The following is a 17,908-nucleotide window of genomic DNA, read 5'->3' on the forward strand; positions in this document are numbered from 1 at the left end:
ATTTTAACATAACAAACACAGTAATATAACATAGTATAGCCTAAGTACAGTATAATACACCAATAAAGCATAGAGTTTTATATTTATTTTTGATATTTATTTCGGACTCAACCATGCAGCCTTCAAACTATGGCCTTGTTTGAATAGTTTATTCTCTACTACTGTTTTATTTTACTGTAAATATCATGCATTTAATGAAGTGCTGAAACACACAAATTCAGAATATCAGATACTTAAAGTGATAAAATGTTCTAACTCAGAAGCTATAAAGGATCATTTCACTTTCTTGTTCAAATTGTAATATTTAAGTAGTGATTAATGGTTAAAAGTCTAATACATTTAACATAATGCCAACACAGAAGACTCATTCTTCAGAAAAATACAAAGCAAGACCCTTAAAAATTCGGGCAAACAGGGCCTAACTGTTGACTTTAGGCCTGGATTTAACAATTAATTCACTCAGTGTCTTCATTAATGTCTCTTGAATGAAGTCTGCAGGGTGCTGAACATTTCGTCCTTAAAAGTCACTGTTAAAAATAATATGAAATGCTTATCACGAGTTCCCCAAAGACCACAAAGGGATGCATTTTGTTTAGTCTGACCTCACGCACAATGCCAGAACCTGTTTCTATAAGTAATGAGATATTTTGGCCGTGATTCAAAGGTTTGGAATGAGATTACAATAGAATATCAACTATATAATACAGAATACCTGCTGATTAAAGTGCTGTAATCATAATATAGGCAAGGCGGCTTTATTTATATAGCACATTTCATACCCAATAGATATAGAAAAACAAAACACTGTCAATGATAGCTGAGGCCCAATGTCCTCAAACAAGATGATAATAAAGTCCCAATGTCAAATGAGTACTACCTAATTAATTAACAGTGTCTTAACTTGTTACTGTCGATAAATTTGGTCAAATTTGTTGCCATATCAATATATAAACATTATTAATCATAAATAAACAAGTTTCAACCAGTAAATGTGATCAGGTTTTGGACCTTGTCCACTTTTGTGTCGGGATCAGCTGCAGACTGACTTGGCAAAGACGGCTGCCATCTTGTTTTTCCATGGATGAGTGTATTGTGCTTTTATTACCACTAGATGGCGCAACAAAGTGTCCACAAACAGAGACGATGGGTCTGAGTGAAGAAGAATGAAGTATAAGGTCAAGTAAACCCAAAACGCGATGTCCTTATATGAGGACACAGGGTTTCAGGAGGGTAAAATATAGGGGAGACCGGGTTTAGTTGTCACAGTGCTTCTTACAGCAACACTAGAGGGCGCTGTGGATGGTCTGAGATCCTGCTAATTTTGCTACTGGTCATTTTGTGGAACCATAGACTGTATAAAAATATGGACGTAGTCACCGTGACGTCACCCATTGGTTTCTGAGGAGCGAGTTTGAAGCTCAAAGTAGGCGGCTCTGGCTCTGACTCCACCCAACCCGGCAAATCAAAAATGGGCAAAGAGGCGGGCCAAATGAAGCCTGGTTGCTTAAACACGCCCACCTCTAGCTAAGTCTAACAAGCTAGGCTACTTTGGCTAGTCCTGTGGTGTTGGTTGCTCCTGCTTGGTGCCAGCTCCTTCACGAAACAAAATATACAAAAGGCACAAACACGACTGAGAGGTCAGGTTCAGTGACTTGCAAATTAGCTCAGATGAGGCCTAGCAGACACCCAGCGGCTAGTTAGCCACCCGTGATGGCGCCCCCTGTCACTCAAAGTGACCACGCCCTTAATTATGTGCAACTTTAAGCCTTAATGAAATTTAAATGAATGAGTTATAAAAAAATTCACCCCCAGTTGTAATGAAAGGGGAAATTAGCTATAGAAACCAGAACTGTCTGCCGTAAACATGTTTATTTCTGCTGTAAAGTTGAGCATTTTAACATGGGGGTCTACGGGGATTGACTCGCTTTTGGAGCCTGCTTCAAGTGGCCATTCAACGAACTGCAGTTTTTGGCACTTCTGCATTGGCTTCACTCGTCATCCCTGGCAAGGTTGCCGCTTGTGTGGAACACACACAGGAGTAGTAGGGGTGGGCGATATGGCCCTAAAATAATATCCTTAAATTTCAGGGTGTTTCTGATATACATACATATAGATATAGATAGATAGATAGATAGATAGATAGATAGATAGATAGATTTAAGAAAATAGAATTGCAACAAAATAAGTGATGTAGTTTCACATGTCAACCTGACAGATAGCCTTCAAATATTCATTAAAAACTAAAGAAACTGACCTCTAATTTCTTTGGTTTGGGAACAACAGTGACTCAGAGTGAGATTCAGATTCTGTATAAAATATTAATAGTTCAACTAAACAGTTCCCAAATACAAAAAAATATTTAAAGATGTTTTGATGATGAGCAATTCACACAAGAGTAAAAAGTGTGACAACCAACCCCAGTCTCCCCTAAAACAGAATAAAGGATACAGATGTGTAATAAATGAGTAAAAAGGACAAAAAGATATAAAAGGTCAAATTAATTACTAAATGATTTACAATGTAAAAAAAATCACCAGTAGAATGATTTAAGATGGTGCTTAAATAAAAAGCTTGCAGTCATTACAGGGTGGAGCAGGCAGTGTAAAATAGGAATGTTTTCAGCTTTAACTGGTGTTCAGAGTCGGGGTTTGTCAAACATCATCTGGGAGGTTATTCCAGGTTTGTGCTGTTTGATAACAAAATGCTGCTTCGCCTTGTTTTGTTCTGACTCTTGGGATGGTCAGTAGACTGGCCTCAGATGTCCTCAGAATCCGGGAAGGTTCATATGTCACAAGCATGTCAGAGATATATCTGGGTGCTGGGCCACAGAGGAAGTGGATTTTGAAATTAATTCTCTGAGTGACAGGTAGCCAGTGTAAGGATTGTTGAACAGATTGTTGCAATAATCTAATGTACAGGAAATAAAGGCACTAGCAATGTTTTTTAAATGGTAGTAGGCAGATGTTACAGATAACACCAAGGTTTCTGTGTGACTCTTAGTTTAGGAGAGAGGGCCTCAAGGTGAGAGATGAGTCTTTCTGTCCGTGGCCCAAAGACAATGATGTCGGTCTCATCTCTGTTGAGTTAGAGAACATTTTGACACATCCAATCACTGATTTGGTCAGTGCAGTGACACGGACGTTCTACAGGTCCATAATCTGCATAATTATGGTAGGCTACCTCATTATTTTGTATGATTTAGTCTGATGGAAGCAAACAGAGATTAAACAAGAGGGTCCCAGTACAATATATCATCAATCTCTAGTTGTGATAGCAGTTGCTGTTTGTGGATGTTGGAACACTTGGCCATGAGCTGGCTCTTTGTCAGCCTGGATGTTGGGTCTCAAAGCATCCGTATATCCTACATCCTCTGCGTGTGGCCCCTCAATGGGGTTACACGTACAGTAACATCCCAACAGTCCCATATTGGTCTTGTCCATCTATGTCTTGTTCCAGTGGCTCATTTGTTCCCACCTGACTCGAACCTTGTCAACCTGGGCGACGTCCGAGCTGATATGACTCTTGTTTTTAGTGGTTTCATTCATCCTGAGGTAGGCTATATCTGTCTCTCTATATATCTATATACATATATTACAGCACCAGTTAAAGCCTGTCCTATTTTACTTCTTTGTCTTGTGAACTTCATATGCTGTATTTACATGACAGGTGATAAAATATGCTGTCCAAATTGTATACAAAGTACAGTGTCAAAGCTCTAACTCTTCATTTAAGTACGCGAGAATGTTTTATTTTTGCTCCACTGTAAATGCAACTTTTTTTTAAAACTTTATTTGTGTACTTTTAATTATTTATTTATTAAATTCTTTACCTTTCTCTATGCATCTGTACTCAATTCTGTCTTTGTGCAGCTGCCACACAGATATTTCCCCTCTGGAAATCGATCAAAGCATTTCTTATCTTATTTTTACATACCTATCAGAGCAGTTTAAATGCAAAATATAGAAAAATGCTTTGTAATAACCAAATGTGAATTAGGTAACTGAGTAGTGTTGTGTCGTTGGCGAACGAATCTGTTGAGTGAACATACTGAACTCAATCACTTCCGGAACTGATTCGTTCATTTCTCAGTTAAGTTGAGCTCAACAGCAAGTGTGTAGACCGGGAGGGGAACTGCTGATTCGGTCCGTGTGAACGATGCATCACAAGGCAGCCAGGTTGCAGGGAGGGACTGCCTACCGTGTGACGAATCACTTGGTGAACGAATCACTCGGTGAACGACGTAACCCCGATCCCTGAGTGATTCAAATAATTTCTTCTCAGGGATACACTTTCATAGGGACCGTTTTCTCCAAGCTAACGGCTAATGTAGCCAGGAGTCAAGCCCCATGAACACAATCACACACCTCCCCATTGTTTTAACAGACTTAGTTTCCAGATAAACAAACTTAAAACGTTAGGCTGGCCAGTAATGAGACTCACCAGTGAGTCGGACTATGCAGTACACAGTCAGGGCTCCTCCCACCAAGCACTGAACAATTCAGTGAACGAATCTTTTGAACGAATCTTTTTAATGAACTGATTCTAGTGATTCAGTAACATCTAAAGAACTGCTTTGCCCATCACTATAACTGAGCTCAATTCAGTTTTACGTTTTTTCCAGTGCTTTAAATGGCTCAGATGTAACTCTACACCTTTTCCTCAATTAGATATGCATGTATGATCTATGAATATACAGATAAGCCCCGCCCACCAGTCACCAGCCTGCAGCTGGAGCTTACCTGCTCACCGCTAACTCCGCTCATCAAACACACAAACCAAACAATCATGAGAATCAGGGGAGAAGCAGCACTTTACAAGCTAAGTCACACTTTCAGTTCAACCCAACATGCTGAACTATTCCTTTAATTCTCTCAGCATGTCAGGGCAGAGCTGTGAGAGTCATGTGACCTTCATCTATGTGACAGTCACCTCACTGGACCGGCTGAACAACTGGCTGCTTTTATGTCTTTAATTCACTGAGATGAAGCACGGAGCCGCTGTCAAACGTCTTTGACCCCTAAAATTTACATTTACCATCATTACGCTCAGTTTCTGTTTGGATGTGCACGACTACTGAAAGGTTTCAGCCACAAACATTCAGTCAGATGTGTGAGAGGAATTCTCTATATGTCTGAACGGTCTTTAATGCTTCTAGATTGTAGAAAATCTTCTTTACAAAGAGATGCTATTTAGTATGAATGGTTTATTTTGTTCACGAACGCAACGCTTCGACCAGACTGAAAGAGACAAAGATCCCTCTGAGCCACAGCTGAATGAAGCTCAGCGAATCAGGAAGACAATCTCTATGTTTCATTCATTCACATTTCTCTGTCTGTCTCCCTCCCTCTGCCTCTTCCAGTCAGCTGATTATGGGCGTTCGTCCTTCCAGTGGGACCAATCAAATTTTGCCATGATCTTTATCAGCCAACCATGTCGCTGCTGTCAAACTTAAGATCTATTCTTCTCTCTGATGCTGTGAGCTGTCATTTCAGGAAGAATCCTCGCCGCCGCCTCCAGTCATCACATCCAGACCCAGGATGAGCTCATCAAAAGTCTGCTCCTCATCACATCCAGATCTTTAGCTCCTTCTTCATCTCACCACCACCATCAGCATCTAGACCCCATTGGGTGTTTCCTATTCTACCACTGTTTCACCACCCCTCTTAAAATATATGACATTACAGTGAGGTCTGTTCACTGGCAATGAGTAGTGCAATTAGTAGTGTGGGCTATTATTTGCTTAAATCCCTGAAATCAACAGACTTATATATGGGACAGGACTTAAATTCCTTTCACATAAAACTCTTGACCTGCTGAAGTTCAAACGGAGCATCAGAATGATGAAGAAAGGTGATTGAAGTGACTTTGAACGTGGCATGGTTGTTGGTGCCAGGCGGGCTGGTCTGAGTATTTACTGGGATTTTCAGCACAACCATCTCTAGGGTTTACAGAGCATGGTCCCAAAAAGAGAAAATATCCAGTGAGCCAAAATGCCTTGTTGATGCCAGAGGTCAGAGGAGAATGGCCAGACTGGTTCAAGATGATAGAAAGGCAACAGGAAGTCAAATAAGCACTGGTTCCAACCAAGGTGTGCAGAAGAGCATCTCTGAAGCAACAACACCTTGTCCAACCTTGAAGCAGATGGGCTACAGCAGCAGAAGACCACACCAGGTGCCACTCCTGTCAGCTAACAACAGGAAACTGAGGCTACAATTCACACGGGTTTTCTCACCAAAACTGGACAATAGAAGATTGGAAAAACCACATTCAGATGGAAGCATGGATCCATCCTGCCTTGTATCAACACTTCAGGCTGCTGCTGCTGGTGGTGTAATGGTGTGGGGGAGATTTTCTTAGTACCAACTGAGCATGGTTTAAACACCACAGCCTACCTGAGTATTGTTGCTGAGCGTGTCCATCCCTTTATGACCACAGTGTACCCATCTTCTGATGGCTACTTCCAGCAGGATAACGCACCATGTCACAAAGCTCACATCATCTCAAACATGACAATGAGTTCACTGTACTCCAATGGCCTCCACAGTCACCAGATCTCAGTCCAATAGAGCACCTTTGGGATGTGCTGGAACGGGAGATTCTCATCATGGATCAACTGTGTGATGTCATCATGTCAATATGGACCAACATCTCTGAGGAATGTTTCCAGCACCTTGTTGAATCTGTGACACCAAGAATTAAAGAGGGGGTCCAACCTGGTACTGGCAAGGTGTACCTAATAAAGTGGCTGGTGAGTGTAGTTATTGAAGCAAAGAAGAGAAACATTAATATAACAGCTGATTAAACTGCTCACTTACACACTTAATTTGGCTGTAACATGCAAGATTGAAGACTTTTATTGTGGAGAGCAGTTTTAAGGGCCGCTCTGGGTCACTTCCTGTCCCCTCACTTTTTTTCCTGCATGAAATTGAAAGAAATTCCAACTTCACAGCTTCTCCTGTGATTAAGCAGCTTCTTACCAGTGCAGTGATGTTGGTATTTCATCATTTTCTCTTTGATGAAACCTGATGACACTCACAGAAATCCTCCCCCACACCTCCCCGAGCCGCCACACCAGAGAGCCACTCACAACAAACCTCCGTCCCAGAAAACACAAATCATTTAAATTTCTGTCTTTATTACAAGTCACAGATTGGATAGAAGTTTAAGATCATTTAAATAGAGTTTATCTAAAGGATACAAAAGACAAACACAAGATTATAGCAATGCATTCCAGTGCATCTTACAAAGAAAAGAAAACTCGGGATGTTTCCTGACGCTTGAAGACGCTCTGTTCACTTCAAATCTGAACTAAATGAAAACTTCTCTTCGGTCTGTTTTCCATCTGAACCCCCGAATGAATGAATGAAGTCCAGTTTTGAGTTTCTGACTCTGGGAGGTGCTGGGGGGGAAATGTTTTACTAAATCGATCCCTTAAAAGAGTAATTTTGTCCTCTTGACTCACCTTGTTTGTTCCCATTAAATTAATAATCGGTGCGTTTTCAGAGCTGAGAACACAACAATGAATTGTTGATTTGAAGGTGGCAGTATTTCTTGCTAAATTTAGTTGAAAGTGAATGTTTTTTGAGGGGAAATTCACAAAAACACCTGGCTTAACTGGCTACATTTCAATTTGAAGCAGGTCCTTCTTGCATGTTGAATATGAGTGCATTTATATGCACACTAGTTTCCTGATTTTGAGTCTTCTCCTGGTTTTTCTATAGGATATGAAACCTGGATAATCATCTCTCTGCACACATGATCGTAACAGCAACACGAGGACGAGGACATGTGGACTCATCATTTTGAAGGCACCAATTATTGAACCGAGGGAACAAACCAAGTGTGAAAAGGGCACAGATTAATAATCTGAGGGAGTATCAGGAGACGTGGACTGAAGCAGGTGATATTAATATGACAAGACAAGACACTGTCTTTACAGAGAAATGAAAATTAAACCATCTGACGTATTTTATAATTTATAGTATTTATTACCAAAAGTGTCAATGAGAGACTGAAAATGGAAAAAAAGAAAAGATGTGAATCTCTGTTCAGATGTGAATCAGCACTGGACTGAAAAACTACAGTACAGTAAAGTTAACAGAGCACAGCAGAGGAAACGAGAGTACTGTATCGTATGTCATAGCACTGTAAAGTAGTGTAATGTACTTTAGAGTACTGCAGAGCACTGTAGAGGAAACTACAGCACTGTAAAGTACATGAGAGTACTGTCAAGTACATTTAAGTACTGTAGAGTGCCTTAGAGTACTACAGAGTACTACAGAGCACAGCAGAGGAAACCAGCATACTGTAGAGTACATTAGAGTACTGTATAGTATGTTACAGCTCTCTAAAGTACAGCAGATTACTGTGAAGTACTGCAAAGTACATTAGAGTACTGTAAGGTACGTCAGAGTACTGCAGAGTATGTCACAGTATTGTAAAGTACCTTAAAGTGCTGCAGAGCACAGCAGAGGAAACTAGAGTACTGTGGGTACATTAGAGTACTGTACAGTATGTCACAATACTGTAGAGTATGTTACAGCACTGTAACCTACAGTAGAGTACTGTGAAGTACTGTACAGTACAGTAGAGTACTGTAACCTACAGTAGAGTACTGTGAAGTAGAGGAGAGCAGTGGACAGTAACAAGGCCTCAGTAAACTCAAAATTAAACAACTTTAAAAGACTTCGTTAAAAAAGTAAAATACCAGCTGTCGTCAGTAGTTTCAAGCCACAAAGATGAGAGAAGGTCCAAGGTTGCAGCAAAGGATTCTGGGTACTTATTGTGGCTACATTTCATCAGTCCGGGGCTCGTTTCTGTTTGAAGTAAATCTGCTGTTCGTCTTTGTTAAGGCAAATCGCTCTCAGATGGAGGGAAACGGTCTGAACCCCGACCAGCAACTACAGACACATATCAACACACTGAGAGGGCATTCATATGATAGTGTGTACATCTCTATGCATATATGCACATACATGGTTACTGTGGGGGGGTATACTGGTGGGATAGTGTTGGTAGAAAGGTCCGGATCGACCGTCTGCTGATAGAAAGAGGCCTTTGAGTCTTTGATTTTGAAGCAGCAGTTTCAGTGGACGCGGCGCGGTCGCCACCGCCTCGACAATTACCAGTGTTTTCAACATCTACCTTCCTGTATGTACACATAAATACAGATTCTTAATTACAGCATCATCTGAGAGCATCTTCTCTTTTTGCATGTCGTGTTGTGCAAACCCAGGAGACCCCTGCCTGTCTGTCTGTCTGTGTGATCTGTGTTTCAGTTTCTCATCTGTTCAGCCCTGCAGTGGCGAGGTCCGGCCAGACGGCGGTGCTGTGGCACCGCGGTGTGAATCTGGTGAGCAGGACAGGAGCAGGACGGCAGCTGACGAGCCTCCGGTCAGCTCGGCTGAACGCTCGGAGGTGTTGAGGTATCACTGAGGGGGGAGAGGGGCTTCACTCTGCTTTCTTTATGAAGATCTGAGACAGGAGAGACCACAGAAACCAGTGTGAACCAGTCAGCATTAAAACACACTGTTAAATGATCCAGTATGAAGGTTTATAAGCCTGTTAGAGTCTGACTAATACTGATTTTTAAGACCTGATAGTGAGTCAGGATTTCTGGATTTAAGTTTAATATTCAATTGTATTAAACTCTGTTAAATATTCAGTGTTTCCTTTAAAAACGCTCCGTCTGTAAACGATCAAAACGCCTCTCTGAACCCAGATGGATGCATTCTTTAAAGGGTTAACATGGAGACACTTTCTCCTCAGCAACCCTCAAAGAGAGTTCAACGGTCAGAGGTCAGGAGTGAAACATTCACATGCCACAGCTCTGCTCTTTGGTGTGGTGAATTAATCCTTTAACACCAGCCTCACTCTGAGGGCGCTCTGCTTAGATGAAAGCAAGCTGACTAGTTTTGATTATGAGACTCTCACAGTTGATTTGGACTTCAGTGTTACATTGTTGGACTGCTGTGAATGTGCAGAGACACCAGCTGTTTCAGAGGTTTCAGTTGTTTACTACCTGCAACTATTTTTCGAGAGTGCATTTCTAAAAATGTGCAGTGCACGTTTCAGCAAACCAAGGACAGGTTACATTTGTGCAACACTGTGGTTAACATGTGGTTGGGTTTAGGCACAGAAAACATTTGGTTATGGTTCAGAAAAGATGACGTTTGGCTTAAAATATGCGGTATAGGGGACCACAATCACACCTGGAAAAACAGTGACAGGTCTCTAAAAATATCACCCACAGTTGGGGGCTAAAGAGCCGCTAGAACGATGACTTGTTAAATCACAACAGGTTTTGTTGAGGGTCAAAAGAAAAACGGACCAACTTAAAGGATACCTTCAGTATTTTCCAACCTGGACCCCATGTGCCCCTGTAAATTAATCAAAGAGGATCTGAACAACAATTTCTGAAACTGTTCAAGTTCACATAATATTCTCCCCGGTCAAGAGACACCGTGAAGACAGTGATTAAATGGAGGTTTGATTCATTTAATTCTTCTTCTTCTGGTCTACAACTATTTCAAATGTGAAAAAATACATTTGGTGTCTGAAGTCTACTCTTTTATGTTAAAATACACTCACTGTCCACTTTATTAGGCACGGCAGAGCCACTAGAAACACAACAATGACTTGTTAAATCACAACAGGTTTTGTTGTTTGTTTGGCAGCTTGGCAGGCAGCTCTGTTTACTAAAAATTACATTTATATACGACTAATTTTAAACAGCAAGTACATTTTGAGGGGAATGATGCTATGTTGATGTTGATACTGAACGAATCAGCAAAATGTTCAGCCAATCTTGCAATTCAGTATCACTTGTTACAACAGCATTTTTCTTTGTTGTATATAATATCTAACCAAAATCAAGATTTTTCCCGAACCATAACCAAAGTGTATTTGTTTGAACCTGGGACAGAGTCTGAACGTGAACCCACTCTGAAAATTATTTCCACTTTTCATTTCAGTGACCAAGTTGACAAATCTGAACTATCTGATATTCTCCTAAATCTTACATCCCCTGGAACCTTTTCAAGAACCCTTTACATCAAAGGCCCCTTAAAAGACACCGGAAAGACTGCTGAGAATTTTTCATAACCTCTGAAACATCTCCTGGGCTACAGCCTAATAGTGTTTTTTGCTTATGAAGGTTCCTAACTGAGTGAAATGACCCGTAAGAATCAAAGTGGCAGCCATGTTAGGAGCTGGTCAAATTCTCTAAATGCCAAGGAAAGGAGCTTCAATGCTTCCTTTATTATCTCCTTCAGCACAGGAAACATTAGATCTTTCTTTGCCCAAGGAAAGGACATAATGCTGTCCTGGAATTCTTTGCGGCAGTACCATTTAAAATGAAGCGCCATTCAATGACAGCAATATAGTCCACGATGAGCAGCGCTAAAATCAACCTGCGTAGTTGTCCCTCCATTGTGACATTAGAAAGTGTCACATTTATCTTGCAAGTGTACTCTTCTTCAACGTTTGCTTTACTTCCTGGATTTTTCCCACATGGAAATTCTGACCAATCAAGAGCAGCTTTCTCACACAAGGCATTTGATCTGGTCCTCTTGTAAATGCTGCCGTGAGAACATGAACCAACTCTAGGCAATTATACAACTTTGGAACAACATGAGTCCCTGATTCAGACCAAAGGAGACCACTCTAGGGCTGAAAGCACCCAAAGTCTTTATGAACTCTCTTTCACATCTTTCCTTGACCTCATGAAGTTTTCCACTGAGGTCTTGGAAAAGTGTTTGGGAAAAGTCATAAGATGATTTTTTTTTTTTTATTAGTTGACTTCAGCCACAGTCTCCTGCATCTCTTTTAAGTGCCATCTTGGAAACCCCCTCAAGGATGCCTGGAATTCCATCAAACACTTAGAATCTTCCATAATGCCCAGGGATTTTTAGGGATGCCTGGGTCCTCTGAAACCCCTTTCAGAACTCTTGTAACCTTCTCCCAAAATCCTTGAAATAATATTAGGCACTTCTGGAATGGCATTCATAACAAGCCCTTGAACATGGATTTGAGGGCCTCTTCAAAATCACTAAAGCCTCTACAAGTATCCCGTGAATCCACCCAAGCAAAAGGAACACCCCCAACACCCCATCATAAACAACTTTTTGACATTTGATACCTCTGGCTGAACCTGTGGGACATCCCAGCACCCCCTGAAACCTACTGAAGGCACTTTAGCAACCCCCTACTGCACCCAAACACCCAGTGGGCCTTCCTCAAGAACTGAACCCTTTCACAAACCTCTCAGATCCAACCAAGGATGCAAGGAACATCAAGAAAGACTGTAAAGAACCCCAACATCATCCTCCTGTACTCCTACCTAAACAAGGCACATTGGAAGCTTATCAAGCACTCTTGACGCTTCTGTAACACACATAGATACCTTGTCAATGTTCCAGGAACCTCTTCAAGGGCCTTTAACAATATCACTGGGACCTGGGGGACTTAATGAACTTTCTCCAGGGTGCTCAGAACCTCATCCAAGACCAACTGAAGAATCCCAGAAACCTCTCTGAACCTGTGCAAACCTCCTCTAGAACCCCTGAAACCTCTTCAGTGACCTCTTGAACCTCCACTCCCGGGAAATCCTTTAAGACATTGGAATCCCCTCATGGACCCTTTGAACCCCCTTGAGGGTCCTTGAACCCTCAATAACCTCAACAGGTACCCATGGACTCAGAAACTCATTACCCCCTCAGTGCCCTGAGAAACCTCCTCAAGGACCTTTTCTACAAGAATAGTCAGTAACTTTGAATCTCTTCATTAAAATCCATTCAGAAATGAGAAAAAGAGTTCTTGTGGGTCACAGTGAATTTAATCTGGTTCCAGTCAAGGCAGTCTCACCTCGCTGAGGATCACCCAGACCGGCGAGTCCGTCAACACTGAGAGGCGCATGGCCTCCAGGGGCCCGAAGGTGGGGTCCACCTCCCCCTCTGCGATCCCGTTCTTGAACGTTCCTGGAAGAGATGGAGGTCAATAACATCAATAAACCTGATGGACTAGAAACACTGATGTTTACTGACTTTCAGGTCTGTCTGTTTCCCAGAATGCTTTGTGACCACGTCTAAAAACACAGAGCCATTAGAACAGTTAATATTATTTGTGTAGTGTTGGAGATATTAGCTGTAGAGTTGTCTGCCTTCTCTTGAATATAATGGAACTAGATGACACGCAGCTCAAAGTTCCAAAAAATACATACATACAGATAATCTACAGACCTTGTTGTGAGCAGTTTCATGTCAGAACTATTTTCTCTCTACTGAACAACACCCGCCAACCGAATGTATCCACTCCAGAACTCTGATTCTCTGCCTGAGTCCATTTTGGTCCGACCTGATCCGCCAGGTTTTGGCTGGGCCAGGCTTTAATTTCTCATATTTCCCCCGGGTTTAAATCGGGTCAGGATTTGCCAAGTTACTGGAGTTTTTTATTTTTTATTTAATTATTTATTTCTGATGAAACTGGCAGTTCTTGTGCATAAATGGCAGGAGTTTTATTGGACTGATTTAAGAGGAAAAGCGAGAGAAGCCAAGGGACTGCGACTGAGAGAGGGAAAGTGACGAATGGGGTAGAGAAAGAGCGTGCACACCAGAGAGATGGGAAACAAGAGAAAGACAGAGGAGCGGCCAGGCAACTTGGTTGGCAGATTTTGCCTCTGCTCCCCCAGCAATAAGAGAGATACGCAGAACATGCAGCAGAGATCAGTGTCATCACCATGGACCGCCATGTGCACTCAACACAATGAGGGGCGCTGCCCGCTCTGTCGAACATGACAAGCACGAGAAGACAGACTACTGACACAAGAAAGAGAAGAAGGAGAAGGTGTGTGAGGAATCACTTGAGCCAGGGGTGTAAATATAGACAGTGCAGGCAGTGTGGATGCACTGGGGCCCCTGGGGTGGAGGGGCCCGTAGAGAGAGTGGGCCCTTGCAAGTGATTCAGATGAATTTTATTGCTCTATTTGTTGTCACAATTCGCAACACGTGACAAAATGAAAAGACACATTTCGTCCTTTGCCTCTCTCTACTGGAGTTGCTTATCTGACTGTCCCGCAATCCTTTAACGTCGGCATGATATACGGCCGGTTGCTGTTATAGTTTAACGGTGCGCATTGGCGTCAGGGGGAAACGTGACGTTACAAGAATGAAAGTTAAGGCAGCGAAAGTCTGAGTAGGGTGGGTGGATCCAACAACCACTGACTTTCACCCAGGAGAGCCGTGTTTGTGTCCCATAATGTTGTAAAGCCAAACCCTGTTCCTTTTTTCCCCTAAACCCAAACACCTGCTTTGTTGTTGGAGGAAAAAAAAAGTCAATTCACAGTGTTGTACCGACGTAGTGCTTTTATTTTGGAAGAGACTGTATCAAACTGTTCATTTCCTGTGAAAACAGAAGTGTATTTTGAAAACAGACAATGCATGTAACAGGCTGAAGTTGACACAGCGTCCCAGAACGTCAACAACCAACACACCCAGGGTACCTTGGACGTTATATGTGGACGTGGAAAGTCCATGACCAAACGTGGACATGTGGCGAGGTCGGAGTGAGAATGTGTTGTCATGGCGTCCGCCTCGGCTAAGCTGTAACGTTAGCTAGCTCAGTGTTGCTATGTGAGCTAGCAGTAGATGCTTCCTTCTGCCCAATGTTGCGATTGGAGGGTGTAGTTGAGTAGAAATAAAATAGTTCCCACATGAAACTGCTCACAACAAGGTCTGTGGATTATCTTGAGTAACCAGGTCATGATTTCTGGAAAGAGACATTGCGCCAGCACTCTGCAACTCACACCATAACTATCTAGAGTGTTAAATACCACTACGGGTAAGAGGGAAAATGTGTATTTTGTGAGACTGTCCCTTTAAAGTCATTGTAATGATAATAACTATATATAGATAAAGTTATTAAAGTTATATTTTCAGCGCAGGACTTAATTTAACTGCAGTAAAGAATCTAAACACTTCGTCTTCGTCTACCACTGCCGATGAGACTAACTACACTTGGTTCATCATTATGATGTAATGTTCCTGAGATCGTCCGTTATTATTTGTTGATGGTTGTGAGTAATTTGCAGGTATTATTAATATTCACTGTGTTTGCTCACTGTTTTCCATTTATATGGTAATTATAAATGATTCTGCATTCTAATTAGTGCAGTTCTTTTGTATTAATCACTCATCATCATCATTTGTTTTTCTCATTAATGATGCATTTTGCTGCCACTTATTTTATTAAAGCCACAGAAACAAAACTTTAAAGCGTTTCAGGGGAGTCATCTTCATTTTTCAGAGACTCCTCACTTTTCATGAACTTAGTGTAATTCACACAAAAACGTATTTAACCCTGAAATGTCATTTAAAACGTCCGTATCTAAAAAAAACAGTAAGAGTTAGTGTCCGGGTTTTTAAGGGATTTGTTCTTGGGTTATAATTTATTTATCCATTTGTTGATGGAGGTGAGTAATTAAAGGGATTTAATGCTTTTTGTGCAGATTTACAGGGTTATTAATGGTTACTGAGACCCATTAACATTTATCCAAAGTCCATTAACTGACCCCTGTGGTTCTCTGATAATTTCCTTGATGCTTTTCTTTTCTTTTTTTTTGTTATCCCGACATTCATTCATCTCCATCAGAGCCCATCTGGCCTCGAGCCGGTGTTCAGTCTTACTTCGGCTCAGTGAAGGTTTCGGTGTGACTGCACCTCAACAGAGCAATAATCCCTCAGAGGATTTATTTACTGGGATTATCATGCTGGCAGCGATGCTTCCAGGTACGTGTGTTTGACTGTAATCCCAACAAAGAGCAGCGTCCGGGGCGTGTGTGTGTTATTGTTTATCACAGGGTATTATCTGTTATTATTGTGGGTATTATGGCTTTCATTCAATATCCAGAGACTTGTGCACGGCTGCCTTAGAGCTTTTCTCAGAAACAAAGATCACACAGAGACAGATGATGGAGAGAATGAAACCCGGAGGTTACAATGAAAAACTGAATTGGAGTTCAAATGTTGACCTGATGATGGCGCTACAGGTAAAGTCATCAGATCACCAGAGTCAGAGGGTTAATCCTCCAGGGAACACGAATATGTGAACTACATTTAATGGAAATCCATCCAGTGTTTCCTGAGATATTTCCGTCTGGACCAAAGAGCTGCAAGGATGAATCGATTAGTCTTCAACTATTAAAGGTCCAGTGTGTAAGATTTATGGGATATAGTGGCATCTAGTGGTAAGGACTGTGGATTATAACCAGCTGAAAACTTCTCCTGATTGTTCGGGAGGTTTTTGCAGGCAACCAAATTATCCACAGAAGTCTCTTCCTCTCCAGAACAAATAGATCAGGTGATTTTAACCCGTAAAAACACTGAATGAAACAGATGTCCTGTTGCAGAGGGGCTGCTAACAACAGTTGACGCACAACACAAAAATGTGAAAGGTCCTGTTTAGAGCCAGTGTTTGGTTTGTCCATTCTGGGCTACTGTAGAAAAATGGCAGTACAACATGGCGCTCTGTGTAGACGAGGACCTGCTCACTGTGTAGATATAAACGTCTCGATCTAAGGTAACACAATGATTCTTATTTTCAGGTGATTATACACTAAAGAAAACATACGTATTCAATTATATTTCATTTCTGCCCACATATCCCCCAAAATCCCACACTGGACCTTTAAATTAAACACAGACTAAGTTTATAATTGGTACGTTTTTTAGGGGAAAAAAAAAAAGAAAAATCTAAATTCTCTGATTCCAGCATCTTAAATATGAATATCTTCTGGTGTCTTTACCCCTCTCTGATAGTAAATGGCATAATTTTGTTGTGGACAAAACAAGTCATTTGAAGACGTTATTTTGGGCGTTAAGGAAACACTGATCGAAAGTTTGAACAATTTTCTTCCATTTTATAAACCAAACAACTAATAAAATGTGCATTTTCCGCTGAGTGACAAGCGGAAAATGCACAACCCTCCCTCCACCATGAATGAGTTATTAGTTTTTAAATTCAACCCTTTTTTGTTTGAAAGTTAAAAGTTAAAGATGAAATCCTGGAGTTGAAAAAAGCAGGGTTTTTTTGTTTAATTTGTGCAAATGTTTTATTTCTTTGCCGAATTTTTAATGAGATGTAGAATAAAATGATTTTGATGAAATATTAGTTAGTTAGTTAATTAGTTAGTCGCAGTTTATTTTGAACATATAAGTAGCAAATAAACAAAATAATCATCCAGTAGTAGACAGACATAAAAAACAAGTTACTAAAGGAAGCATGAAAACTGAAAACGTAAAATGATTTGATTTACATGTCCAAAAAGGAGTGGGAGGAAGTACAAACTTATTTATTCCTACACCTTCTCCATAAATTATTAATCGTCGGTTATGTATCTCCCCATCGGTATAAAGCTGTACAATAATTAATTCTCCTAGACCTACTGTGATATATTAAATTAATTACCAATAATATTTGTCTTATTCACTTTATATCACTTTCATTCAGGTTTTTAAGCACATGATGTGTCCAAGGACCATTGGAAATGTGAAAATCCAACGATGATTTCTGTTTTCAGTTTCTGGCTGTGATACAGTTTTGAAAGGCATGATGTCTCCTAAAATGTGTAGTCAAATAAATACAAAATAACCCTGTAAACCTGCAGATGTCCTCAAAGATCCCTCAGTCTAAGACTTAAATCATGATTAAACCCCTGAAACAAACCCTGAAATTTATAAAGCTTTTAAAGGCACTTTTAAAGAAACATTTGTATTTAATGAAAACATTTAAGTAATTTAACGGATTAAACGACGTGTAAGAAGATCTCAGACGCTGAACTGTTTCTCTGCCGGACATCCGAAGGCAGCACGCTGAAATTAATAGAGTGAAGGAGAGCCAGCCGAATCGATCCACC

At 41.0% G+C, this 17,908-nt stretch overlaps 1 protein-coding gene across 2 annotated transcripts in view; it reads right to left on the minus strand.

Moving 5' to 3' along the window:
* Nucleotides 1-7,967: 7,967 nt before the first annotated feature.
* The window catches only part of mgat4b (alpha-1,3-mannosyl-glycoprotein 4-beta-N-acetylglucosaminyltransferase B), a 175,729-nt gene continuing 165,788 nt past the window's right edge, over nt 7,968-17,908 (minus strand). Inside the window, exons 14-16 of one of the 2 annotated variants that reach the window (XR_007450112.1) lie at nt 12,865-12,977; nt 8,602-9,474; nt 7,968-8,551 (exon numbers count right to left, since the gene is read on the minus strand). Coding sequence is in view for 1 of the 2 variants with exons in the window: in XM_049586441.1 (XP_049442398.1) it covers nt 9,451-9,474; nt 12,865-12,977 (137 nt within the window). In the remaining variant the exon portion in view is untranslated. Of the gene's footprint in view, nt 9,475-12,864; nt 12,978-17,908 lie in introns of both variants that reach the window. The other variant, XM_049586441.1, reaches the window with a different exon arrangement.

The sequence above is a fragment of the Epinephelus fuscoguttatus genome, linkage group LG9 (assembly GCF_011397635.1).
Source record: "Epinephelus fuscoguttatus linkage group LG9, E.fuscoguttatus.final_Chr_v1".
Taxonomy (NCBI): Eukaryota; Metazoa; Chordata; class Actinopteri; order Perciformes; family Serranidae; genus Epinephelus; species Epinephelus fuscoguttatus.